The sequence below is a fragment of the Suricata suricatta genome, chromosome X, assembly GCF_006229205.1.
Source record: "Suricata suricatta isolate VVHF042 chromosome X, meerkat_22Aug2017_6uvM2_HiC, whole genome shotgun sequence".
Classification (NCBI taxonomy): Eukaryota; Metazoa; Chordata; class Mammalia; order Carnivora; family Herpestidae; genus Suricata; species Suricata suricatta.
In genome coordinates, this window is record NC_043717.1 from 106469962 (window position 1) to 106497259 (window position 27298).

A 27298-nucleotide genomic window follows, 5' to 3' on the forward strand; every position below is an offset into this window, starting at 1 on the left:
AGTCTCTAGCTCCATCCATGTTGTTGTAAATGGCAGGATCTCACTCTTTCTGTGGCTAAATAATATTCCATTATGTATATATACCACATCCTCTTTATCCATTCATCAGTCTGTGGACACTTGGGCTGCTTCCATATTTTGGTTATTGTAAGTAATGCTGCTATAAACATAGGGGTGCATGTATCCCTGTGAATTAGTGTTTTTGTATTCTTTGGGGAAATACCTAGTGGTGCAACTGCTGGATCGTAGGATAGTTCTAATTTTAACTTTTTGAGGATCCTCCATATTGTTTTCCAGAGTGGTTGCATCAGCTAGCCTAAAATCTTGCATCCATAATTTCTTCTCTTCATTTTTCATTCCGCACATCTTCACCTATTTCCTGCGTTTGTATGAAGTCAAACTCTCACCATAAGGATTCACAGACAGAGGATTTAGAATATCACCTTTTATGGGTAGTCATTGAGGTGGGATCTGGGGGGTGTCTGCAGTTGGGGGGAACCCAGTGTTCTCACCACACATGCACACACACACACACACACACACACACACACACACTGCAATTATGGGAGGTGACAGAGGGGTTAACTAACCCTATTGTGGCAATCATTTCCTGATATTTAAGTGTATCAAATGATCATGTCATGTCATATACCAAAACTCACATGATGTTACATCAATCATATCTTAGTAAAGCTAGGCAGAAAATACAGTGAGACTAGACATTAGAAAGGTAAATACGAAAGGCCAGTGGAAAAGGCAAAAGAAAGGGAAAGAAGGGGGAAAATCTAGTCCTGGGGCAAATAAGCCACATCCCCAGTCCACCTTAGTCCGTTTGGCAAAGACATCTTTCCACGGGAAGACATCCTTCTTCTTTCCTCTCTGCCTGTGTCTTCTCTTGTCATTGGATAATTGCCATAGCTTGACTCAACTAATTTTCCTATCACTGAAGACAAGGATGTGTTGAAGTCACTACACAGTGCAGGGGACGGTGGGAATGAAGGGAGAGCACAAAATCTGTTGCTTTTGCAAACTTGTCATCAAAAGGATAGCCAGAACACAAACGATACTGTTTTGGCTTCAAAAGGGTAAGCAGGTGTCTTCGAAGTCCCAAATGAGCTGTGTACAAGCTTGTACAAACAAGCGCAGAATCAGGCCTGTTTGTTATTCCCACAAACAGAGTGTAAACCATCTGAATTCCACCGCTCCCAGAATTCAGATGGTGCACAATGGTCCATAATGAGCAGCACCTGTGCTTACCTCAATTACCAGCCAGTTCTGAACAACGCAGAAAGGGCTTACTAGATTTTTTTCAATAATAGATTTAGTTATGTCTTTCATAATTGGATTCAAAAGCTCAAAATTTCATTTTGCAACTTGTTCATAAAATCTGTATGAAAAAGTCTGGCATTTATTCAAGAGAAATAGTCTATGAAGGAAAAATTGCAAAACAGCCAACCGCTGGTAACTAAGCAGCCAAATTACAGTCCAAGCACTTGGCAAATACACCATCTTTTTATTATTTCAGTAATTGAATTTCTGTTAAAGCGTGGAGCATAATTTAACATGAGGAATTTATTTATAATACAATAGTGTTTCAGTAATAAATGCATTATTATTGTCACTTTTAATGGAGTCTTATGTATTCCCTTGGAGACTGTGTGGCAGACTCTGAGACAGCCACTGCACCAGTGTTGTTTGTAACAATTGAATTAATTGGAGACAGGGTCATTAACTCGACCTGAATACCTCTGATTGCCTCTGTAAATAAGGTTAGGGAGCAAATGGCTAATCTTCATCGTCATTATAGATTCCTCTTACATTTTCACACTGCCTTGTATGTTAAGATCATTTTGCTAAGCAGCTTTTCAGACTCTCCTCATATTTACAGTATTGTCTTGCAGGGCACATAACTATAATTGTATCAGACTTATATTACATTCTCCATATCTTTATAAAACATGATACTAGAAAAGAACCTATGTTGAATCACAACTCATAAAAACCATCAGACCAATAAATGAATAAACCAGAGTGTATAACCCATCGTATTAAAGGAAAGTAAAATCACAGAGCAAAAGTTGCTTTGGTCTCCTCTTGCAGCTCCATGTACAATGTGGAAACACAATTAACACAGGATGGGCTCCCAAAGACGCAGTCTCTAAAGAAAGAGCACAGCAAGGGAGGCATTGATTAAAATCTCTGTATGTTTCAGGTGATGCTGGTGCCCTTTCTTACCCTTCTATAGTAACGTTAATGACATGCAAATCATAGAAACTTGGGTTCATTCTCCCTGTTCATGCTGGAACGGAGTTAACTTGGCAACCATTTGAAATACAAATATTGAAAACTTTCAAATATTTGACTTGTTATTTTTCATAGATTATTCTGTTATAAGCATATAAGATATTTAGGGGGGACTTTGGGGAAAGTTCCTCCCCTTAAAATGACTCAAATAACTCAAAAAGACAAATACTGGAAACATTTCCGAAAAAGGACTTTCTTGAGTCATTTTAAAATACAATTCAGAAGGAAAAGACCATTAAAAATGGAAAATATTATGTGTCATAATGAGAATTTTACAAGTAAGATTCCAGAATGAGGCAGAAGAGGAGGAAGAGGAAAAAGGCAAGAAAAGTGATTCTATGCCATATTGTTTCTCTTGACGAGACAAAAAAAATTACTGAAAATATCAAAGAGATCATTGGCACTAGATCACCTGTGCTACTAGAAGAGTAGCTCCAACACCAGGAATTGATCACTGTCCTACCACCACCTGGAAGCCCGTCAGTTTTTACCAACTTTATTGAAGTATGACTGACAAATAGAAATTGTACAAATTTCAGATGTACATGATGTTGTTTCATAGACATATGCATTGTGGCATGAGTACCACAATCAAGCTGATTAACACATCCAACACCTCACAGAATTACCTTCTCTGTATGCGGTGAAAACGTTTGATATCTACTTAGCAAATTTCAAGTGTACAATACGCTCTAATGAACTATGGTCACCATGTTGTACACTAGAACCCCAGAACTTACTCATATTGTAACTGAAAATTTGTACCCTTTGACCAATATGTCCCTTTTTCTCCCAACTGTCCAGCCCTTGGTGACCGCCATTCTACTCCCTGTTATAATGAGCTGGCTTTTTTGTTTTTGTTTTTTTAGACTCCACATATGAATAGTACATACAGTGCTTTTCTTTGCATCTGGCTTATTTCACCTAGCATAATGTCCTCCAGGTTCCTCCGTGTTGCTGCAAATAGCACTGCATTTTCTTTATCTATTCATCTGTTGGCAGAACACTTAAGTTGTCTTCATGTCTTCATGATAGAAGCCTATTAGTTTTCGTGAGTTCCGTGGCTGATTGAAAGAGTCCACATTTCCTTTGACTTCTTAATGAGTCTTGCCCAACAGATAGAAAAATAACCACCATTTCAGTTCGTTTAGACTTGTTTTGCCTTTATATATTATTTGTAAAACTAATATATGATGAGAACTTGAGTAATAGTTGATCCTCGTACATGTGAATGTACATTTGTGTATCCTCTTAAAACACGACTTACACCCAAATAAGGGTTAATATAAACCTTGACAGGCAACAATATCTTCTGTATTAAGTGTCTCATTCCTTGTATGTACTACGGAAGTCAATATTTCTGTCCTTAGCCAGCTAATAGCTAATGCTGAAGCCATTTTGCTTTTCTTGGTATTAGCCATCTTGGATTTAACCAATTGATGCATACACACTTGCACATACTGTCACTCACAGGCACATGCACACACACACTTCACACACATACACACTTATGCATGCGCATGCACACATTCTCTCTCATTCAGACACCTTGAATTTAGGCCTAGCTGTCAGAAATATATATTGGAACATAACTGTCATCAAAGGGAACTTTTTAGCATGTAACCTTTCTGGAAAATATTTCTCCCTACACTGGTTTGTTTTTTTTTTGTTTTTTTTTTTTGTTTTTTTTTTTGCCCACATGTACAAGTGGTAGAGTAATGTACCCAGGTCATGAAACTAGAGCGGTGTAGATACTGGAAATGGAACAAGGTTGTTGCAGTGGGATTTGAAATATTGATACCATCAGGCTAGAAAACATAGTCAAATCTCACTAAAAGTACATGTCTCATGTGGTTTGCAAGTGAGTGTATCTTTCTTATTTTGAATGTTTAATGCACCTAAGTTGTGAATACTTTGTCTTCACTTTAAATCCTTAAGATGTACCTTTGTTTGGGCTTAGCTGGTGGGGGCCCTATATAATTGTGACCTGCTGTTGACATAACTCTTGGGACATGCACATTCCCAGGTCTTTTTGCTGAGCGCAAATGTAGTTTGCCTAGCCTCAGAAGGCATTTTTAATTGTCTGTTTAAAGTCCTTTTATTCTAGACTCCACCTTCTTTGGAATTGCTGAATTTCCCAAAGTCTCAGCATGACAAATTTCTCCACATGACAGATTCTTCTTAATGACAAAACCAAACACCCTGACCTTATTACTACTAGCCTGTTTGTCTTTATCACAGAGCCTGCTAGTTCTTGGAGAAATGCCCAAGTTTGTTTCCATTTCTTTCTAGGTCAGCTTTTAAGTGGCTCTGTGTTCATTTATAATACGGGATTGCCATTCTTGTTGCTGTTGAGCTAGATTCACATGTAAACCCTGCTGTTCCATATACAGGAGTCACTGCCTTTACTCAGCTATCTTATTGCTGGTGGCTATGGTCAGACTTCTGCTCTTGATGGCAAAAGCAAGTTGGGTGCAAGATGACGCAAGTGTGGTCCCCAATTCTTCACTCATTTGCACTTGACCTCCTTTAATTTAGCATTGATGACAAGGGAGGCTGTTAGCTGGAAGGCAAGATTTTCGGGCAGATAGCATTACAGGATTAAGAAGATCCAGTGTTTCCTTGGCTGTCATTCAAAATAACAGGCATAGGAAATTCTGTTTAAAATAGCTGAACTTTTTGACTCAGATGGCTTCTGTATAGAAGATTTTGGATGTCAGCTTTAAATATGACATTGATAGTCTTAGGCAAAGAATGGGAGTGAATTCTTGTATGAACTGTCGTTTTTTCCTGCCTGTTTATTAATGGGTCTTTGTGATTTATAGTAAACGCTGGGGAGGATTTTCAGGCCCATTTATCATGGGAAGGGAGCACCTTCTTGTTCTTAATGTGAGTGTGTCATAATTAGCAAGGCATGTGGGCTAGGAGGTTTAGTTCTATCTTTTGTGCAAGTCCTTCCACCTCATATTTAATCCCAAATTGATTGAATATTTTTCCTTCCATGAGGAAATTAATTATGCCACTAGAAAAACCATCAAGTTGAAAGGGAGTTAATATCAAGCCCAATGTAGACTGGGCTGGTTAATGTATCAAAATGATATGACAAGAGTAGCTCACGTTTCACACAAATTGGAATAACGGAATCATTTTAATTAAGAATACGGAGGTCTGTGTGTATGTGTAGCACTCATTTTCAGTCATAGAGACACCATTTATTTCCTATATTCAGGTGCATATGTACACTCTGCAGCCCATCAACGCTGTTGCTCTAAATACCAATTAAGTTAAAAATGTCCATCCAAGGAAGTTGCATTTTGCCATGGAACTGAAACTGAAAAGAGAGATGGACACTGTGAGGGACTAGAATCCATACAACGAGCTGAAAGTTTACAAATCTTTCATTAGGCCACCCATTTGCTTAATTATTTTCATCAAATGAACTTCTGATTCCAGACGTTCTGGTATTGCACGGACCCACCGAAGTATTGCCTTCTGTTGAGAGTCCCCAGTAAATAGGCGTTTCATAGTTAAGTATTGTTCTTTACCACGTGACCTTGTTTGTGCGGATTTTCTGTTCACTATGAGACCATTTGAAGTATTTTTTCATAACAAGAATATTGCACACAAGTTTTTATGCTAAAAACCTTAGGATACACAAAATGACTATACAGTTTGGCAGCTGGCATCTGCCACCAAGAAGTGCACAATTTAGATGAGTAGACCGAAAAGTTAGCCTGATCATATAGTTTGAGAATAATTTAGTAATAAGTAGTGATGCAATTAGTGAAAAGAAATCAGAACAGGGAGGCATCAAGGAGAATTAAAGTCATTGGAGAAGACCTTATGTTATTTGAATTTGAGCTTAAAAGATAAAGATTTAAGCAAGCAAAAGAGGGAGGAAAAAGTGTCATTCTAGACAGAATAAACAGGCTAAGCAAAGTCATGGGGGGAAGTGTGGGAGGAGGGAGGAGACAATAGTGGCAGATGTGCTGGGAATAGAGGTGAATAAGAACCGGCACTAAGGTAGGGTGGCAGTGGATGAAGATCTCGGCAAATCCCGTAGAGAGGAGCACATCTACCTGCAAAGGAGTTGCAGTGGACTCTAAAACCAAGAGATCTCATGTTGTGTGTGGTCACTGGGGCCACATACAAAAGAAGTCAAAGCTTTTAGTCCAACAGGGAACAAAGTCAAGAAGAGTGAGGAGAGAACCCCTGATTTGCAATGGGAAGGGGGCAGGACAGGGGTTGGTGGTCACCACTGACAGCAGCTTCAGTAAATGAGAGCTACCAAGCCTGATTACTGGGCTTATTGACGTTTCTAGGAGTGGTGATGCACAAGCAGCATGTGTTGAGCACATCTTTAAGAAGTGTCCTGGTAGAGGAAGGTCAGTGACTATTTCCTGATTTGGAACCTGCAGTATAGTCCCGCTCAGAAGGGCTGTCTGAGCAGCTTCCGTTCCTCATGGCTACGTGTTAACCTTGTGGCAGGGTTACAGGCCGCAGTTTTGTAAGTTGTACGTTTGAGTGTTTTAATGCTAATATTTGTAAGATGTGCCGGGCACTATTATGAAAGCACATTTAGTAAGGACACTGCATGAGTTTTATTTGAGAAATTATGTATGTGACTTTGAATGCCATTCATTGAATTCCCTACCATCCCATATATAGGACAGCTTTTATTTCAGGTATTACTTTTATAATTAAAAAAAAATTGTCTTGAAAGCACACATACCAGTATTCATAAATGTATAGGGTACTATTGGAAAAGTCCTAAGAAATGGTAACAGTGAAACTTTGGAAAATGGGGTAATGGAGCAGAAGAAGGCCAGAAGATCTACTTTTTATTGTACCCCTTTCAGTATCTTTTGAAATCAATTTCCTGTTTATTACCTATTTAAAAGCAAATACAATTTTTGAAAAAACACAATGATGTGAAACATAAAGGGCATTTAAATTTCCCCTCCTGGGGCATCTGGGTGGCTCAGTCGGTTAAGTGTGCAACTTCAGCTCAGGTCATGATCTCATGGTTCGTGGGTTTGAGCCCCGCGCCAGGCTCTGTGCTGACAGCTCAGAGCCTAGTGCCTGCTTTGGATTCTGTGTCTCCTTCTCTGTCTCTTCTCTCCAGCCCCGTCAAAAATAGACAAACATTAAAAAAATAAATTCCCCCTACTTAGTCTTCACCACCTACTCATGTATATGGAAGAGTCATCTCCTATGAGTTATAAACCTTCTCCTCTAAACTCAGGAAGGTTTGTCATTGGAGTCAAATGGAGCAAGGTTTTCCTGGCATAAAGCATTGATGGCCTTCAGTGTTTTCAACATCACATTCTTCCAGACTGTCTCATTCGGTCACTTGAAAATCTTTGGAATTAATTGTGTCCCTGTCACCTTTTGATATGATGACAACGGTGGGTTCTGTAGTGGATCCTTGATTCCTTTTATTTCTTCAGGCACACTTGACATTGCTGAAATAGTCACAATAGCCTTGTGAAGCCCCCTCAGACCTCAACCACATGACTATGGCTGAGAGGTCCTGGAGCTTTGTGGACAAACTGGGGAGGATACCTGGTTCACGTACACCCCACTCAGTGTTCTTAGAGCAATGAAATGTGGTCATGGGAGTGAAGATGCTGGAACATTATCAAGTGCTCTGCACTTAAAAAAGTATTTTGGTCTTGTTGATCCAATGATGACAGTATCTTTTTGGGACCATAGGGACATAGACAGTAGGCAGTAGATGCACCCAGGGACCATCTTCCCAGAGATCAGAGATCTACAGAGATTTCTTTAGGGCTTTACTCTAGGGTGTCTTAGGTGCATGAAGTATTTTACATTGTGTGTGTGTGTGTGTGTGTGTGTGTGTGTGTGTGTGTGTGGTTGATGAAGCCTCTGGCCTTAGAAGCTTACCCTCCAAATCAAGTGTCTGTGATACAGCAGGTAAAAACCAGACACGAAGGGGTGCAGACAGTACTGATAAGGAGATTGGCATTGAGAGACATCAAAGAAGTAATGGCGTCTAGGTAGACACTGGAAGAGGGATGCCTACTTCCCAAATCAAGAGGCAGCTCAAAGCATGATAGGCAACAGAAAGAAGGCATCAAGGAAGGAAGAAGGCAAGGGCTTGTGTTGAACCCTCTGCCCCTGTCTCCAACCTGCTTTGTCCTCTCCTAGAATGTTCAGCTTGCCCAGGTTCTCCTGCCCATCTCCAGACCAGTTCTGTGGATACAGGGAAGAGATCCCTGCACAGAAGCAGCTTCTTGGTTTGTGACTGATGGAATTCTTTGTTGGAGGGCTTTGAACTTGTTAGAGATTCCTGGCATCTGGCCCTCTCTGGGATCTTTATGAATGCGAACTGCCAATCATTCATTCTCTGCTTTGCTGGAGACCAGGACTCAAGGGAGTTGGCGTTCACGTCCACGTGCCTGCCTTTGGTCTCTCCCTCACTCACATTTTTTAAAAAATGTACTTTCAAGGCAAAAAGGACAAAAATACTTGGCTGTATATGATTTTTTCTACCTGTTTAGTTGTTTGATTGAAGCAGCTCTGACTGCTAGCAGGAAAGTCTGTGTGGCTCTTAGTTATTTCCAGAAAATTTAAAATATCAGTGTATTCTCCCAAATGCAGAGTGTGATGTTACCAAGATACAGCATTGACCAGCCTTCCTGAGAGCACACCAGCCTCCCCCATGGTGCTGTTGCACCTCAGGCTGTGTTAGGCAGAGCCGGATGCCTTGTTTTTGGCTATTTTTTTTATTTCTTTGAAGCTGCACATTGAATTGTGTCCCATAATATCCTTAAAACTGTTTTTCACCTTGACATTATTTGGTACTCGGTCGTAGTGTTGTCAGCTATAAAATGGAAGTCGTAAGAGGGTCTACCTCACAGGACTGTCATGAGGAGTAAGAGAGGATGCAAGGAAAGTGGGGGCCCCACTGTGGCCGTTCCTACAGTGCAGTACCGCCCTGACCCTTGGCGAGGGTAGTGGCAAGCCGCCTTTGAGCCTTGCAATTATCCAGGGGCCACATTCTGAGGAAACGATCGTGCATTTGGCCAATTAGTGGTGTGGGCAGGTAGCCTCAGGATGGCTGTAAGCCTATCAGAAGGGATCTGATAAAATGTCTGTAGGTACAGTTGCCCAAAGGAAGCTTAACCTTGACCAGGTTAGAGTTTTTTTAAATGTTTATTTATTTTTGAGAGAGAGAGAGAGCAAGAGCATGAGTTTGGCAAGGGCAGAGAGAGAGGGAGACACAGAAACCGAAGCAAACTCTAGGCTCCAAGCCGTCAGCGTAGAGCCCCACACAGGTCTCAAACTCATGAACGGTGTGATCATGGCCTGAGCCAAAGTCGGATACTCAACCGATTGAGTCACCCAGGTACCCTTGACCAGATTAGATTTAAAATAGCATAAGGTGATCAAATTTATCTGCTGCTAATAGAAGACAAAATATTAGGGAAACTTAAAATCCACAGTTTACCTCAAAATGGTGTGCTTGCCCTCAGTTACAAATTCACCTACTTATGTTTTGCCCCAGCAGCTTATGTCTGAGTAGCCCGTGTAGGTTTTAGGCTTGCTCCTCTCTGAGCAGCCCAGCAACCAGAAATATTGGCATAAGCTGGGAGTGTGTTAGAAATACAGAACTCAGGCCCCATCTGGGCCCGGTCTGCAGGTTAATGAGCCTCCTGGTGATTTGCACATACACTACAGCCTGAGAAGCCTCAACTAAATGGGCTCAGTCAGTCTTCTTGCTGCCTACGTGATATAGTAGACCCATTTTACAGACGAAGAATCTGAGACCCTATGTTACATGCTTAGTCTAAGATCACACAATAATCAAGTATCCAAAATGACATTCAAGAGATCCTCTGACTTCCAATCCCATGCTCCTCCCACGAGACTAAAACTACTTCTTTAAAACCAGGAGGGGAGGGAACTCTGTTGGCTAGATGGGACACTGCCTGATTCATGAATCGTTTAGCCAATTAGATGTTTAAGATTAAAAAGGAAAAAGCAGTCGAGGAAACGTAGCTATTTCAGTGTGTGAAATAGCCTGAAAATGGAGACAAGGCACAGGTAGGAAAAGAGGACAAGGGCCTGGGTCTGGTCAGTCCACAGAAAGGCTAACCAAACCATACTGGCTGCAAATCAAATGTAATTATGAGAAGACATTTGCAAAATCACTCATCAGTATCAGCTCAGAAAGGAAGTAGGTGCTGGGTAAGTTAGGACAAATAGCCATTTCCACTCCTTATGAAAGTTCCAAATGATCAACTCACAGCTTCTCCGGAAGTTCACCACCCATTGCTGTGGCAGTAATCTACTAGTACCTTTCTGACACCAAGCTCTGCCCCCCAGAGACCGTGTGGTTACATGGGGACTGCCCAGATTATCCAGGCCAGGGTTATCTCCCCATCTCAAATCCTGAATTTATTCATATCTGCAAAATCCCTTTTGCCACAAGAGGTACCATATTTACAGGTTCTAGGGATTAGGACGTGGACACTACTGGGGGAGTCATTATTTTGCCAACCACAGCTCCAATCAGTTGGTCAGAGCTTTAAATGCTGTCACACTCAGTAACTTGCCTGTGTAAGTAGGTACAAGTAGGTAGGTGTGCATCTCTTTATTACTCCTTGCAAATAAGTTGAGCAGATTCCAGTTCAAACACCAGGATCGGACAAAAGGACAACACCCAGTGTGCACACGTTGGGCAATGATTAACTCTGGTGTAATCGAATTAGAACTGGACAGTGATTCCCTGTCTACTCGTCGACAGCATCAGTCCATTAGCACAAAAGATGCTTGATCCTGAATTGCTGGTAATAATGTTGGGGTATGAAGCATTTTACTTTCAAACTGTGTTTGGGGATCATCCACCCCAGAGACGAGGACACACTACTGTGAACATCCTCTCCCTATTTTCTGCCTCATCCCTGTTTCCACAAGGGCAACTCTGCCTTTATCTGTTATATGTATTATGCCTCTGCATATACTCCCTATTGGACAAGGGAGCTAAGTGGATTTTCTGGGGTGGGTAGGGTAGATTTCAAAACAACTGAATCAGAGTAAGAATGGATTCCTCCTCTCCCCTGGCTGGGATAAGTTCAAGGTTTAGAGTATCTACCTCCAGGGGCCTAGTGTGGTGAGGCAGATATATTGTTCCAGTTCTGGAACCCAGAGTTCAGAGAGGACAATGAGGAAGAGAGGTAAGATCAGCTATAAATGTTGGTTCCTTTGCCCCAGGGCTGTCCCTTTACAACTTGATGATGACTTCAAATATGGAAGCATTTCAAATTATCTGGTAGACAGACATTTGATCCCTATGAAACTGGGAAAGGGTCATGTTGCTGAAATTCATACAAGTCTCAACTAAAGACAAGGATTTAATAATACAGGACTCCCCATCAAGCATCTCATGCTACTTGCCTTTGGCACATTCTGGGCCTTGCAAAATATGTTGCCAAGACCAGTACCTGGTTGGACCCTTGCTGCTCGGAACACTCCCCTGTACATCTCCTACTAAAAAATTGTCATCCATTCTGGAACCTTTCTTTTTTGATGCCCACACAGCTTGATTGAGCAGAATGGCCAATTCATCATCCCTGTTTATCTCCTAAGGACAGAATTTACAGTTAAATTAGGATTAGAATCAGCACTGATGCAGATGTTTAGCTTTCTGGGGGCTGTTAATCTGAATTAGTGAAAAGTCTGATTTATAAACTGGCCCCACAGAAATGCAGCCTTAATCCTCTAAGGCTCACACAAGAGCTCTGTGACTGATGAAGTGTTGCCAAGAGCAGCCTTAAGGAGCACATTGGATTGCGCAGACATCTCCTCACACACTTTGTCTACGATCCTAAAAAGTCCCCCTTAAAATCTCCTATACACTGTACTTTCATAAGGGTGAGAATCTTTGAGTTGGACAACACCTTAAAGATCATGCAAGCCCACTTGGGACCCACGATAGAAATCTTTCTACCATTTTCTCTGTTGCCGGCTAGCTGGTCATCTAAAGGCTTTGAGCTCACGGGCCTACAAAGCCTTGCCTTCTCTCTGTGACCAGCTATAGGTTTTCTTAAATTATTTATTTGTTTTGAGACCAAGAGAGCATGAGCAGGGGAGGGGCGGAGAGAGAGAGACAAACAGAGACAGAGACAATCCCAAGGAGGCTCTGTGCTGCCAGTGCTGAGCCCAACATAGGGCTCATGATTTTACGAACTTGTGAGATCTGGACCTGAACCAAAATGAAGAGTAGGACACTTAACTGACTGAGACACCCAGGTGCCCCTAACATACAGCCCCAGCTGCAGATTTTTAAAAGTCTTTTCTGATGTTGCAGTGAAATCTTCCAGACTGGATCTCTACCTCATTGGTCCTAGTTTTAGCTTGGAAAGCCCTCAGAACAAGACCATCCCCTTTCACACAGGACAGACCTTTCAGAGTTTTGAAGACTGTCATCATATGAACCCTTTCCTCCCTGTCCCAGAGTCTTCTCCAGGCAAAGTACCCCCAGTTCCTTCAGATGGCTTTCAAACTCTCTAGCTTATGGCATCATGACCTGAGTCCTTTATTGCAGAAAAGGCCCGGTCAGTGTAAGCATAGAGAGACTATCACATCTAGAGATGAAGGTGCCTACCACTTAAAACCTGCCTTTGTCCTCTGGCATGCTCAAGCCTTCCACACCGTCGCCAAGTCTGCCTGGAGAAGGCATAGTCCATGCCCCCTAGACTTCTGTCCCACTGGCCCGCTCTTTGATCCCTTTCCCTAACCCTGTATTTTCCCACTAGGGTCTTTTACTTGCTAAGCCAGCTCCTTTGCACTCAGTCTGGCCTGTGACCATGAAGACCTACCAAATGGGAGTGGGGTTAAAATGAGGCTTCACCTACTCAGTGAAGGCTTCTTACCCTGATGAACACGATAGCAGAATCTGATCTCTGGAAAGATTGAGCAGCTGACTTTGAAGTTGTTACAAATGTGGATCCTTTGAGAAGTTTTATTACATTGGGGTAAAGTCCAAGAGCATAGTTTTAATACTTACAGACTCTGGAGTTAGGCAGTTTAATACATTGAATGTTAATGATTTTTAGTATAACACATTATCTTTGTTGTAACCACTAGCATTCTTTTAAAAAGCAGTTTAGTAAAATATGAGAGGAAATGGTGCATGGGAAATAATTCTAATACAGTTTGGTGAATGAAGAATGTGTAAACTGCACATTAGTCCTTCATCTCCTAGGCAGACTCAGGTATTGCATGGGCTAGCTTCACTCATAGCCACTTTAATATACATTTGGAAAATAAACTGGCGATGTATGAAAATAAATGTAGCAGAAGGGGAACTTTAACTCGCTGCATAGCTAGCGGGTTTCAGTGGAGAACTGCAAGTGAAATACTGGGATAATTTGCCAAGTTGCAAGTTCCGCCATGGATTCCAGACAAGAATGTGGCTCTAGGCCAGTCATTCTGATATTGATGTTTGTACAGCTTGTGAAGACAGCGCTTCGGTTTTGTATTCATTTTTTTGTTCCCGGGAGCTGCTCCAGCTCGGTGCTAGGTGGGCCCAGAGGAAGTGAGGGTCAGACAGACTCAAATATGTGGCTTACATCCCTCCGCACACTGGGTACAGCCAGATTCTCCAGCAAGCCCAGGAACAGCAGATGGAAAATAGAGGCATAGGAAGGTACTGGAGAGAGCAGTTTTGCTTCCATTTTAAACAACTGTTATTCCCTCCCACAGATGCTGGCTCTCCCTGTTTCCAACTGTGCAACTGCCCAGAGCAAGCAATTCTTTCTCATTAAGATGCTCAAGTCCTTCACCCCCAGTTTGCGTTCTCTTTGTGTCCTCTCTGAATTTAAGTCTGCCTTCCCTCTCGCCCCCAAGTATCCATGTTTGTCAGTGCAGATCTGAAAAGCTGATGAACTTCTTCCTGTTCTTTCTACACTACTTTCCCTTAAGAGGTCATTGTCAATATTGACTGGCCATGGGGTCCTTCGTGAGAATGCAGCAATAGATTTAGCTGTAAGAAGTCTTAGGGAAAATAATATCATGTCTCATTTTATTGGGTCTCAGTCAAGGTTACTCTGAGGTTTGAAATAGTCTTTATTTCATGACTATATCTATCTATACTTACTTATACATATAGTTAGAATCAGTTTTTCATATGTGGTTTCTGTCCACATCCACAATCCCTTAATCAGAATTCTGAAATTGAGAAAGTCCTGAAAGCTGTCATTTTCAGTAACTTTGAGACAAACTCATTTCATGACAGAGCCCGACCTCAACGGATGTGTACATATTCACTTAAAGTCTTTATTCCTCTTAACTGGTAATGTTACTGTAGCAATATTAATGAGATTTTCCAGATTTATGGAAGGGTACTTACCCAGGTCTCACTTGCCATTTTATACACACACACACACACACACACACACACACACACACACGTATATATGCACACACTATATATATATATACCATATACGTATTTATATATATACACACACAAATATATATGAACACACTATATATATATATATATATATGTGTGTGTGTGTGTGTGTGTGTACAAACGCACATATACAAGTTTCCAACTAAGTCCGTGAAGCTTTACTAACTTATGAATAAGTTAATTCTGGTAAATACGACGTCTGTGCTTTATGGATATCATGTCAGTACATCCGGTTATAAGGGAATAAACCCTGGGATTGTTTTGTTTCTTACAGCAGTTGCTCAAAAATAATCTAGTAAATGGAAACACTATCCAGAAATATCCCAAAGTAAATCTAGCATCAAGTTTGGTAATACTAGGATGACCTGAGTCTCATGAGAAGGCAGAAATGAATGCAATGAATGCACAGATATGAAAGAAAACTAGGCAGCCACTTTCACTTGCAAACCATAGGTATGAGTTCAATTTTATTGCAGTCCAACAGCCAGTCAGCCCAGGGCAGCGGATGCTCCATGCTGGACTTAAACTGTACTTGAGGGGAATTGAGGCCAAGTTAGCATAATGTCTGGATTGTCTCATTAGATCTGTTTCCTCAGTCATTATTTAGTAACCAAAGACAAAAACAATTGATTATATTTATAGGGTGCTTTGCATAAATATAGAGTTTTTACTGCCGTTAAGGAGAGTTGTAAGGCCCCACCCCTGCCGTCCGGGACACACACAGGTGCATGTGAGTGCACGCACGCACACAGACACACACAGACACACACAGACACACACACACACACACACACACGCACCTTCCCAGGGGATACAGTCCCCTATTTCCTCTGCTTCCCCTAATCTCTTGCTGTATTTGGCAGAGAAATATACTTTCAGATAGCATTTACTTAGCAGATAGCATTTTAAAATGAGCTTTGCTATATGAAAGAAAATACCTACCTGGGAGATTAAAGGGGCAGCCTTTAGGGAGGCCAGGCACACGGAATGAAAAGGCTCTCTGCACTGAAGAGTGACTGACAAGGGGCCCATGCTGGCTTAAAAGGAATCCTAGTCCTTCCCAAGCAGCAGCTGTGTATGGCTCCAACTTAGCAGGCAAGAGCTGTCATGTTGGAGAAAAAAATAGCCACTGCTGAGGGGGGCGGATGGGGGCAGGCAAGTAACAATGCTCTGTGCTCCCAGAGTCTTCGGCACAGGGGTCCTTGGGATCCTTCTTGCCCCACTTTGAAGGTGGAACCACAGAACGAGATGTCCTCGGGACTAGGACTGGACCCTGCTGACTGAGCTGAGGGGGGACACCTGGGCCGGGAGCTGGGAGTGTGAGCAGCAGTGAGCCCCCGGCAGATGGATGGGCCGGCCCACCAGGTCAGCCGTGACCATGCTCTGGCCCCCAGCCCTGACCTCACCATGATTAAACTTCCCTCCAAAGAGCGTATTGGGTTCATGAGACGGGGAGATGAGAGCACTTCCCACTCCCTGAGGTTAGAGCCCCACTTCTGACACTGAGCCCAAGGGCAGGGGGCAATCACAGAGCCCAACTTGCCAAGAGGCAGTGGAGGATGATTTGTTATGGGCGCAGGGAGCAAACGATTATTAAGGAAGAGTATTGATTATCATTAAAGGCTGAGTGGCAAATGGTATCAGTTTTCAAATGCTTTGCTTGCTCAGCTTTACAAATTTGAAATCCATCATAAAACTTGCTCGGTCCTTTATGATCATACCTCCCGGTAAGAGTTGTACAGAAGAATTTACAAAAATTAGGATGAAGGCGGCCAAGAAATGTGACTCTGGTCACCTTGGTGCTGGTTGCTGGGCACCCCACAAGGAATATGCTTCCCAGAGCCTCTGCCGTTGGTGTTCTCCCCTCCTTTCGCCAGCTAGATGGGCCACAGAGACAAGTCTCCCTCCCTCGGGACTTCAGTTTCCTCCAATTCAAATGGGGGTTGAATTCACCCATCCTCAGTGAAAGAACTACACTGTGTGTATAACAGAGATCACAGCCCCTTGACAAACCTCTGGGTTTCTGAACAAGTTGGCACCCCAAAATGAAAAGTTATCTCAACAAGAAAAGCAGGAGAGCGTTAAGAATCTAAGGCTGTGTATGGCATGTGGTATCTGTATCTGTGTCAGGAAGGCATGCAGCCTTGGTGTAACGTTTTCATGTGCAATGCGGGAGGCAAGACTTTCCTGAGGAGGAAGGCAGTGGGACGGAACCCGAGGAGCTTGGCCACATGTTTGACCTTTGGCCGCTCATTGGGCCTCCTGAGCCTCCCATTTCCCATGTATAGAATGGGGTGGTGTGCTCCATTCTGCCCGTATCCAACGGATCATAGGTCCTTAAACTGAACAAGGCTGCTGGGGTGCTCTTTGCCCGCTGATTCAAGAGTAAATGAGGCAATGGATGATGTCATTTGTCTTCCAGCCCACTCTCGGCCACTCCTCAGCCCCCGCCTGCAGCACAAGCTAGCGGGGGGTCCGGCAGCTCCAGTGACTCTGAGAGCAGCTCCGAGTCAGACTCGGACACTGAAAGCAGCACCACTGACAGCGACTCCAATGAAGCACCTCGTGCGGCCACTCCAGAGGTGGGTGAAGCAGCCAGCGCTGTGAGCGCAATTTGCCTGTCACCCAGGCGGCACTCCCTGTGCGTGTATACATGCACGCATGTGCAAGCGCGCGCGTGTGCATACACACACAGACCCTGTCAACACAGTGAATACTTCCGGAAAGTGTTTGGGTGTTTGACATCATTTTTTCCCTCGAAAACATGGATTTGCATGGTCCCTTAAAGACAGACATTTCTTGCCCTGTGACTCACTTAGCTCCTCTGAGCCTCGAGCTTCATCACGTGTAAAACCTGGAATAGTGATCCCTGAGCTAGCAACTTCTCTTTTGAGAAAACCAGTCAACACCCGCTTCCGGCCCTGGGGACACCACCCGTTATTCCAGGCTGAAGTGCTAAATTGCCACTTGGCAAGTAAAACTCAAGAAATGTGATGGAATTTTTAAAATTTCAATTTGCGCCCTCCAAGTGTGTTTGATAATAATTCATGAACACATTTAACACAGCTCCATAAAATACCAAAATTATACTTTTGAAATAAAAAATGTACCCTTCCCCTCCCTTCCTCTCTGAGTCCAGAATAACCCCTCAGCTCCCCCAAGCCTGCGCTGCATACAGCAAGCAGATCCGTCCAGAGCTGTGTAGACACTTGTTTGTAATAATCACGTGCCGGGCACCATGAGAAGCCCTTGACCTGCCCTATCCTTATCCCCATTTTATAGATTAGAGAATAAGGTCCTGAGAGGTTGAGAAATACCTTTTCTAACATATCCCAGGTAGATAGCGAGAGAGCCAGGACTGAAACCAGGCTCTGTGCACCTGCCAGAGCTGGTGTCTTCCACCAACAATGGTAGCCAATACGATTTCCTCAACCATTCCCTGCCATTGTCCTGCGCAGGTTGGAATCCCAGCTACTCGAGTGTTTTTAATTCTGTCACCGTCTGTTGGCTGGTGCCATAAGCCTCAGCTGATGGCTTTCAAAAGAAGAGCAGTTCTAATAAAAATGATGGCTCTTTTAGTTCAACAGGCAGAATTCAGAGTTAGGAATCAAGCACCTGAATTGTATGCATCATTTCCATGGCTTAACAGCAGCCACTAATGTCTGCATGCATGTCCCCATAAATCGGTTACTGCCCATACACTGAGGAAAATGCAGTGGTTTTTTTGGAAGTCAGATCTTTTCATCCTTCACTAAAAATAGAAAAGGCTTGTTCTTTGTGCAGTGACTTACTGTATCAGATAGGAGGCACTGGCACTTTGGCAGATAGGAAGATTTTCCTTTCAAATCACACAGGAGGCACACTCACTTGGCTCTTCAGGACCCGCAGTCATGACCTCTGCCTCCTGGTTTCCCTGCCAGGCCTCCCTGCCCACTCTTTGGAAGAAACCCTCTGTAAAGAATTCATTCCTTTCGGAGTGGAGAATGTTTTTAGAAGAGAAGTAGAATTTGTTGACATAACTAGATCGGGGCTAGGTTGTGGGATATTTGTCTATCTGGGTAATTTGATTAATTTGGATTCTGGGGGTGTTTCTCAATGTGTGAAAGAGCCCTTAACATGTACAGCTCCTATCAGCATTTGGTGTACTTGAGGTCCTTCCAGATTCTTCAAAGAGGTGAAATTCTTTCTTGCTGTTGCTTCTCATCCATAGCCTGAGCCACCTTCAACCAACAAGTGGCAGTTGGATAAATGGCTTAACAAAGTGACATCCCAGAACAAGTCATTTATTTGTGGCCAAAATGAAACTCCCACAGAGATGGTTTCTGTGCCTCCTCCAATCATCCAGCCAATGGAAGTCCAGATCAAAGTGAAGACAAACCCCAGCCAGATCCTGGCTGAACCCAAAGAGAGGCCTCTCCTCAGTGTTATCAGGGAGAAAGCCCGTCCACGGCCTACTCAGAAAACTCCAGAAACAAAGGCTTTAAAACATAAGTTGTCAACAACTATTGACACAGCTTCTCAAAGGACAATTGGAAAAAAACAGCCCAAAAGAGTTGAGAAGAACACCAGCATTGACGAGTTTACCTGGCCCAAACCAAATATTCCCAGCAGCACCCCCAAAGACAAAGAAAGCATAGAGCTTCATGACCCACCAAGAGGCCGCAACAAAACCACTGCACACAAACTAGTCCCTAGAAAGGAACCGAGGCCACACGTTCCCTTGGCCACCGAGAAAAAGAAGTACAGAGGGCCTGGCAAGATCGTGCCAAAGTCTCGGGAATTCATTGAAACAGATTCGTCTACATCTGATTCCAACACCGATCAGGAAGAGACCCTGCAGATCAAAGTCCTGCCTCCTTGCATTGCTCCTGGGGGCAATTCTGCCAAATCAAAGGAAACCTGTGGTGCCAGCCTGACCCTCAGCACCTTGGTCAGCGGCAGCAGTGGCAACATCTCCATCAATAGTGAGGAACCAGCTTTTTCACCCATCCCTGTCATGCAAACCGAGCTTCTCTCTCCTCTCCGAGATCATGAGAATCGGAAAAATCTCTGGGTGAAGATTGACCTTGACCTGCTCTCTAGAGTACCTGGTCACAATACACTGCAAGCAGCACCAGCCAAGCCAGAGCACAAGGAGACTGCGTCGAAGCCCAAGCGCCAGACCGCTGCGGTGGCTGTGGAAAAACCCGCCCCTAAGGGCAAGCGTAAGCACAAGGTAAGCTGTCCCCAGTGGCCTGCCGAGTGACCATGAGCAGTGACAGTCTATTGGCGAACTTGATGCTGAGTCTCATTCACAAGGAGGCTCATGGTAGCAGACTGCAGTCTTTGGGGAAGGCAATGGTGGTTTCCATGGGAAATGCAGTATTTGACGTGACTAGGGAGGAAGTGTTAGGAATGGCGTGGGGTTTGGCAGCCAGTGTGAAGAGTATCTGATATGGCATAAGAAGGATTATGATGTATAGGCAAGAAGACTATGAAGGATGTTGCCTTGCCCCAGGCAGCCAGTCCCCAGAATGGTCTCCTTAAGTGACTCCTGCTTTCATGGACTCACGTATACACACTCCACAGTCCCTAACCTGGTAGCAGCAGGGCACCCGAGTGCTCCGAAGGTCAAAAATGCATCCTCTGGGCCTCGTGAATTTCCCCAGACACATCAGCATCCCCACACCTGGCTGATACTTTGATTACCCTGGTTCCTAGCAGACACCCAGTCTGCCCAGCGCACTGGGTCCCCTGACGTGTGTGGTTGGCCCCAATTGGGGAAACCTCACCTGCGAGAGGTTAGGGCTGAATTCCAGTGCTGCAAACTATCATCAGAAGGAGAGTGATGCCTGGATGTCTCAGCCCGTAGAGTATAGAACTCTTCATCTCAGGGTCATGAGTTCAAGCCCCACGTTGGGTATGAAAATTTCTTTTTAAAAAGACCCCTATCATCCGAAGGGAAAACCCAAAATGGCCTCTTCCCATTTCAAATACCTCTGGGCAAGTGAATTTGTATCTAATAGGCTCATTCTGTTGTACCTCCAGATCTCAGTGTAGTTTTCTAGAGTAATATCATCTCATGGTGGTATTTGGGTAATACTATTTTTAATGGCTTCCACGGAAAGTCTGCGGCTCTTGCTCTGTCACCATTTCCCCACTCTTAGGGATGATGGCAGTGCATCCAGGGGCAGCAAGCACATACCTTCAGAGCCAGCACATGCCGAGGCAGGTCTCGCACATGCTGTATGGCCTTGCATGTTGTTGATGGTATGAGTGAAGTTGATATGTAACCCACAATCCCCGTGCTGCTTGGACAGCTTCATGCCATGATAGAGTTTCGATGTTAGTTTCTATGCTACTCTTCTGCGGGGGCAATGTTGATGGGAGAAGGGTCTGAAAATTATAGATTCTCTTTGCTTTTGGTAGGAGAGTCCTGCGCCACTCAGTCTTTAATCAGAGGGTCACATCACAGCTCGGCTCACTCAAATGCCAACTTCTTGGTAGGAGTAAGCTAGGCAAGGACGATTGCTTTTCTTTCTGATCAGAGATGTGCATTTAACTCCCCTGGCTAATCTAGAAGTTAAAATAGAAGCAAACTGTCTCCCTCGCCCATGCTTCTTAAATGTCTGCATGTGCCATGTATTTAAAACACTGTGTTTTTCTTCCCATTAAAGCCAATGGAAATTGCAGAGAAAATCCCTGAGAAGAAGCCACGTCTGGAGGAGGCCACCACTATCTGCCTGCTGCCTCCTTGCATCTCGCCAGCCCCACACCACAAGCCTCCCAACACTAAAGAGTGAGTTTTCCCTGTCTTTGTATGTCACTTGATGATTGTTCAGTTTCTTCAGGAAAGTCAACTGAAGCCTTTTTGATTGGGGGCGGGGTGGGAGGCGAGGGTCCTGTTTCAGAGGAGTGGTAAGTAGGAAAGCAGAAGTTGCTCAATCCAGTCCTGAGAGATGTCCCTGGGTGGGACCTACAGGCTCCACATCTGGGGAGACTCCATGAGCTTTCTAGCCATGTTTCTTTACTCCAACCCACATGGAGGACCAAAGTGAATTTTCAGCACTAAGGGAAGAGTAAAAGTTGTGACCGAATTAAAAAGGGACAGCATCGAGAAGCGCCCATCACTTGAAGCAGAACACCTGCTTCTGGGCAACTTCCCGTTTGGTTGGTGATGAAAACAACCCCTTGGCCTTAATAGGATGCCCAGCTGCTGCTTCCTTTCTGGTGCCATTACTTAACCTTAATACAGAGCTTGAGGATTCGCAGGTACCTTCTGAACTCCTCACAGGCCAGCACCATGACAGGTTTGAGGAGGCCAGAGAGATGAGGGACGTGTGCGAGCTGACCTTCTCCGGAGCAGTTGTGTGTCAGAGAAAGCCGGCTGTGGTACATATGTTAGTTCCAACAGGCTGCTGCCCCTTCCACCTCTCCCTCTTGGCATAAAAGGCCAGAGGCAGGCGCTACGCCCCCTTGTCCCCTCCCCACTCAGATGGCCCCAGCTTTCCCAGGACAAGTTCTGCCCTCTGTTGCTACCAAGTGTTGTGACCGAGTTCTTCCATCTTATAAATATCACTTAACTAACAGTCACGTCAGCTACTGGAACCATTCCGTCTGGATAATTATTGCCATAAATTCGTTCAGCATTAGAGATTACTTCCATCAAAGACCAGTTTTGGAGCCTATTAGCAACCCAGAGCCGAGAGGCAATCTGGTAACTGCTGCTAACAATTGATTTCACAGATTACTGTTTAACATCAGTGATATGGCATCAATCTGCCACACATAAGATGTCGGAAATAAGTTTTCAGCTCACATTTGTTTAGATCCTTATTATTTTGAGAGGAGAGTTTGGAAAAGGCCAATTACCACTCTAGCCAGTTGGTATAATAAAGAGATTTGGGCCCTGAGCCGCCCCTCTCCCAGAGGCTCCGTACCGTTTTGTGCAGTGCCTGTGTATCCTGGGTATAACTTCGCTCCAAAACATCCTGTTGCATATTTGGCATTCTCAGAACTAGCGGCCCCTCCAGTGGGGCAAGCTGAGCCCTTCACAGAAGAGTGAGCCGGGCCTGTGGTGAAGCATGCTTCTTCCCCAGTGGTCAAACATGGTCCTTCCATGGCCCTCCTCCTTTCCTGGAGGATGGACTAAAATGGCATCGCTAGGTGGCACAACCTTCCCAGTTCCCAGGCTTTGACCAATTCAGGCCACTTGTAGGCACAAGGAAAAGGCAGGAGGCATTGCCACAACCATCAATCTCTGATGCTAGTTTCCCTAAGCAGCCCAGTGACCTGATATTTCTCCCAGATCATGCAAGAGTGATGACCAACTATTCAGTAAATGTCCAATAATTTGAATTTGTTCTTCATAAAATGGTGTTTCTAAATCACGGTCTTTATGGTCTTTCTGCTTTTGTAGTCGTTAGTAATGCAGTGTTTACCTACGAGCATTTATCATTCAGGTTCTTAGGCTTATCTAACAAATCCAAATCTGCTCCATTTGCTCCTTGTGCCTTGTCAACCGTCCAAAGCTAATCCTTGAAAATTTCTATGAGACAGCGTTCACTTTTCTAAACAAATGTTCTAAACCTAGCCAAGACTGCCACACCAGACCATGACAGCTGTGGTTTCCGTCATCCAGCAGGAGGGCCCTGCAGAGCCCGACCCGCACCCCACACCTCCTTGGGAGCTTAAACCATCAGCAGAGCCTCTGAAGCATTGAGTGGTGGTGGGGACACACTTCTCTTATCTGCTGTCCTCCTCTGGCCTTCACCAAGAGGTGCCCAAAGTGGCAAAAACTGTTCTCATAGTAAGGTGCCATAATGGTGACAGAGTGATTTCCATAACCTGCTCCCTGGGTTTCCTTCACCAAGGAAGTTATTAAAAGCCCCATAGTTCCAGCTCACTAGCAAATGGAAAGGGGCCCAGATGACCAGTGTCCGCCGCACAGAATGTGCTGGACTGTGTGCAGCATCCTGTGTCCAGTGGCAGATGGGAAGGTCTAGCCCAACTGTACTAGCCATAGGCAAATCCAATGCCTCTAGGGAACAGATTTGCCCCTTGAAGTCCTCACTGCGTTCTCTGGCAGCTCAAGTAGCAGAGGAGTGGCTGTGGCTAACGAACCATTCATTTCCCATAGATGCCATGGCGATGCTTAATATCCCTCCACGCAGATGCCTCCATACTGATTACACTTAGCATGGCCTGATGTTTGTGGAGCTTCCTCATGAAAAGGAATCTGAATCCATATGTTCACCATTGTTTTAATCAGGCATCACAGCTCTCTGAAAATGGTTCTCCACATCAAAGCAATTTTTAAAATCTGCTGGCAAATATTTTTTAGTTCATTTTGACCAATTGGCATAATGGCAGAAGCAGTTGTGTTTTTAGAAATGTTGCTGCTTGACAAAAATTGGCATAGGGCCACATTTATGAAACAAAAGATGGAGAAGATGGCAAATATTATTACAGTTGGCAAATGCGGGCAACACAGTGGAAGTGGAATGAGCAGGCTGCATTGACTGCTACCACTGCAGGAAATGCAACACTTGAATGCTTGTTCATCTTTGATTTGTTGCCTTGAGATATTGTAAATCTATATTTCTAGACACTGACTGAAATTGACCAAGAGGGAAAACATAAATTCTCATTGACTTAATTTGCTATTGAAAATTGTAGTCAATAATCATGGAAAGTAGATGGCTGCACAGTGCAATATTAGTTGTGTAAGAAAAGATTAAAATTCAAGTAATCTTCATTGATTAGGCTAAGACAGTAACTAAAATGAAAATCCATGACCCAATTACCATGTTAAGCAGCTAGCATAAGGTTTTAGTTGTTCTGTTTTATTTGAAGCCTCTATTTGATGGTGCCCATTTAATGGGCAGATAAATCAGTCTGAAAGCACAGGAGTACTTCTAGAACTACAGATGTCTTGTGGCGATATGACAAAATAGGTTTCAAATGGGTTCTGTAAAGTGGAGCACATCAGTACTCTCCAATATAAGAGCTTGCGGTCAAGGGCTTCTTACGCCTCGGTGTGGGCATAGAACATTTTGAACGTACAGTGTGCAATGTGTCACAAAAGTATTTAGTGTGTTATTGATAGCTAAGTAATGTACAAGCATACTATTTCTTAAGAAAATATCCCCCCACTAATTGTTTATTGTACCATTCATTGTGTGATTATGCAGTTAAGTCCTGGGGCAAAATAAGTAGGAACGATCCTAAAAAAAATGACGGGATTAACGTCTGCATTGGCTTTTCCATAAAAATCTAATTAAGAGGCATCTTGAAAGGTTGCAAATATCATGCTGTAGCACCCTTAGACATTTACATTTTTCATGGAGTTCTGCTTCAAAGATGTGTGTTTATTCTTGGATACATACATTTGCATTTATTTATAGTTATATCTCTCTATAGATATCTATGTCGATGTGCATTTTTATATCCATACTTTTCACCATAGGCAAAAGACCATCAACTAAAATATCACTTAAGGTGAAAGTACCAGCATCATGGGAAAAGCCATAATAGAGAGACAAAACTTTATGACACCCTACACTTTTTGTTTACCCAGGAACAATTCATCCAGGAGAGCAAATAGAAGGAAAGAAGAAAAGCTGTTTCCTCCGCCACTCTCCCCACTGCCAGAGGATCCTCCACGCCGCAGAAACATGAGTGGCACCAATGGTCCCTTCGGTCAAGACAAAAACATCCCTATGATTGGACACATCACATCTACCAAACCTAAGAGGAGTGAAGGCAAATTCTGTGCTACTTTCAAAGGAATATCCGTAAATGTAAGCATTTTAGAAGAAATATTATAATCATCAGGTAGAAATAAGTTGACCCAGCTTATCGAACTGGATGCAACTACAGCGGGATGGGCAGAAGAGGCAGAGAGAAGATACAAGTGTGTGTGTGTGCAGAAATATACAAACTCTCCATTATTTCAAATCCTGATTATTCTAACGTAGGATGAATTTTTCATTCTAGTCTTACTTAACCAAACAGATTATTATGCAGAGACTCAGGGCCTTGGATATCCTTTGATCCAATGCTTTCATGGCTTGGCAGCAGGGAAGCTTCCAAAATACTGATCACAGCATCTGGCACATGATAGGCACCGATCATTTAGCAAACACATGGATGGGGTGGGATTGCTCAAGATCACTAAACTGGGGCTGGACCCCCACATACATCCTGCCACCAGCCAGGTTAGCACATGTAAATTATGCTCAAAACAGTGACTGTAAAGGATGGAATTTAAAAGACGAATCTGTGGCTAAAAATCACACAACTGTGGTTCTAAGCCCAGCTAAAGGATTATCCAGCCTTTGGATTTCCTGTATAGCTGCACCATTAGCACAGAAAATTGAGACTCTGTATCACTTTTCTAGGGAAACCTGATAAATATGGTTGTTTCTGCACCTAGAAATGGATTGTCCTTCTTCAGGAAATCACCTGAGTCTCCCGTGATAGCCTCCCATGACTAACCACCCATCGCCTCTTCTTTGGCCATTCCTTCTCTTTGGGAATGGCTGGAAAGCCAGAAGACTAGTACATTCTTACCCGAGCCTAGGAGTTAAGATACTTGGTTCATAGTGCTAAAACTGCAGTGAGTTTTCTGTGGCCTTGGCAAATTACAAAACCTCTAGAGTCCATAAAATGAGTGGATTTGACTAGATGATCTATAAGGCTTCTTCCAGTTCCCAACATGTTTTCAGTTTTGTGCTCTCAGCTTCTTTTGTATTCCACATTTGCATGAAGGCTTATTTATTGAGTCAGTAGATGCCTGAATGTGGACAGAGGACATGTTTATGTAACTTACATGATCATGACTGAATAAAGCCATTTCCAGTCGATGTGCCAGGACTGACATCAATGCCATGTGTGCAGTTGGATGTCGTGCTTCAGAGTTCTTGTCACATATCTTGGCCATAGAGAATGAGTGGGATCATCTTGGGCTGATTCCACTGTTTGGTCTGGGCCATCTGGCTTTGGCAGTAGAAACATGGAGTTGGCTTAGGAGTTTTAGAAGGCTCTGATTTTTTTATGTGTTTGGGTTCAATAAAATCCATGATGATTTGTCAACTATTTTCTCCCTATCCATCATAACAATTTTTAGATGTGTAGCTTCTCATTAAATTCATCTCGCTGAGCTCTTGGTGGTAAGACTTTTTCATAATCAGAAGATCCTGGATCAAGTGAAAATGATAGACTTTCATGGACATAAAAAAAGGTTCACATTTGGCTTTTATTTTTAATTTTTTTATCATTTTTGAGAGACATAGAGAAAGAGAGAGGAAGAAAAGGCAGGGAGAGAGAAGGGAGGTAGAGGATCCAAAGCAGGCTCTGAACTGGCAGCAGTGAGCCTGATGCTTGGCTTGAACTCACAAACCATGAGATCATGACCTGAGCCAAATTCGGACCCTTAACCTACTGAGCCACCCAGGTGCCCTGGCTTCTATTTTTAAGGTGACCTTTTGACTAAGGCAGGTGTGCATTCATGCACTCAGTAAACTACTGGGAACACAAGGCTGTGAGGCAGGGGGCATGGGTTACGGT

The 27298-nt window shown here is 43.5% G+C and overlaps 1 protein-coding gene across 1 annotated transcript in view; it reads left to right on the plus strand.

The window, feature by feature from the left end:
- The window catches only part of AFF2 (AF4/FMR2 family member 2), a 307058-nt gene that overhangs the window by 254644 nt on the left and 25116 nt on the right, over window positions 1-27298 (plus strand). Inside the window, exons 9-12 of the mRNA XM_029930698.1 lie at window positions 17172-17331; window positions 18960-19964; window positions 21406-21527; window positions 25308-25530. Of these exons, the coding sequence (XP_029786558.1) occupies window positions 17172-17331; window positions 18960-19964; window positions 21406-21527; window positions 25308-25530 (1510 nt within the window). The remainder of the gene's footprint in view (window positions 1-17171; window positions 17332-18959; window positions 19965-21405; window positions 21528-25307; window positions 25531-27298) is intronic.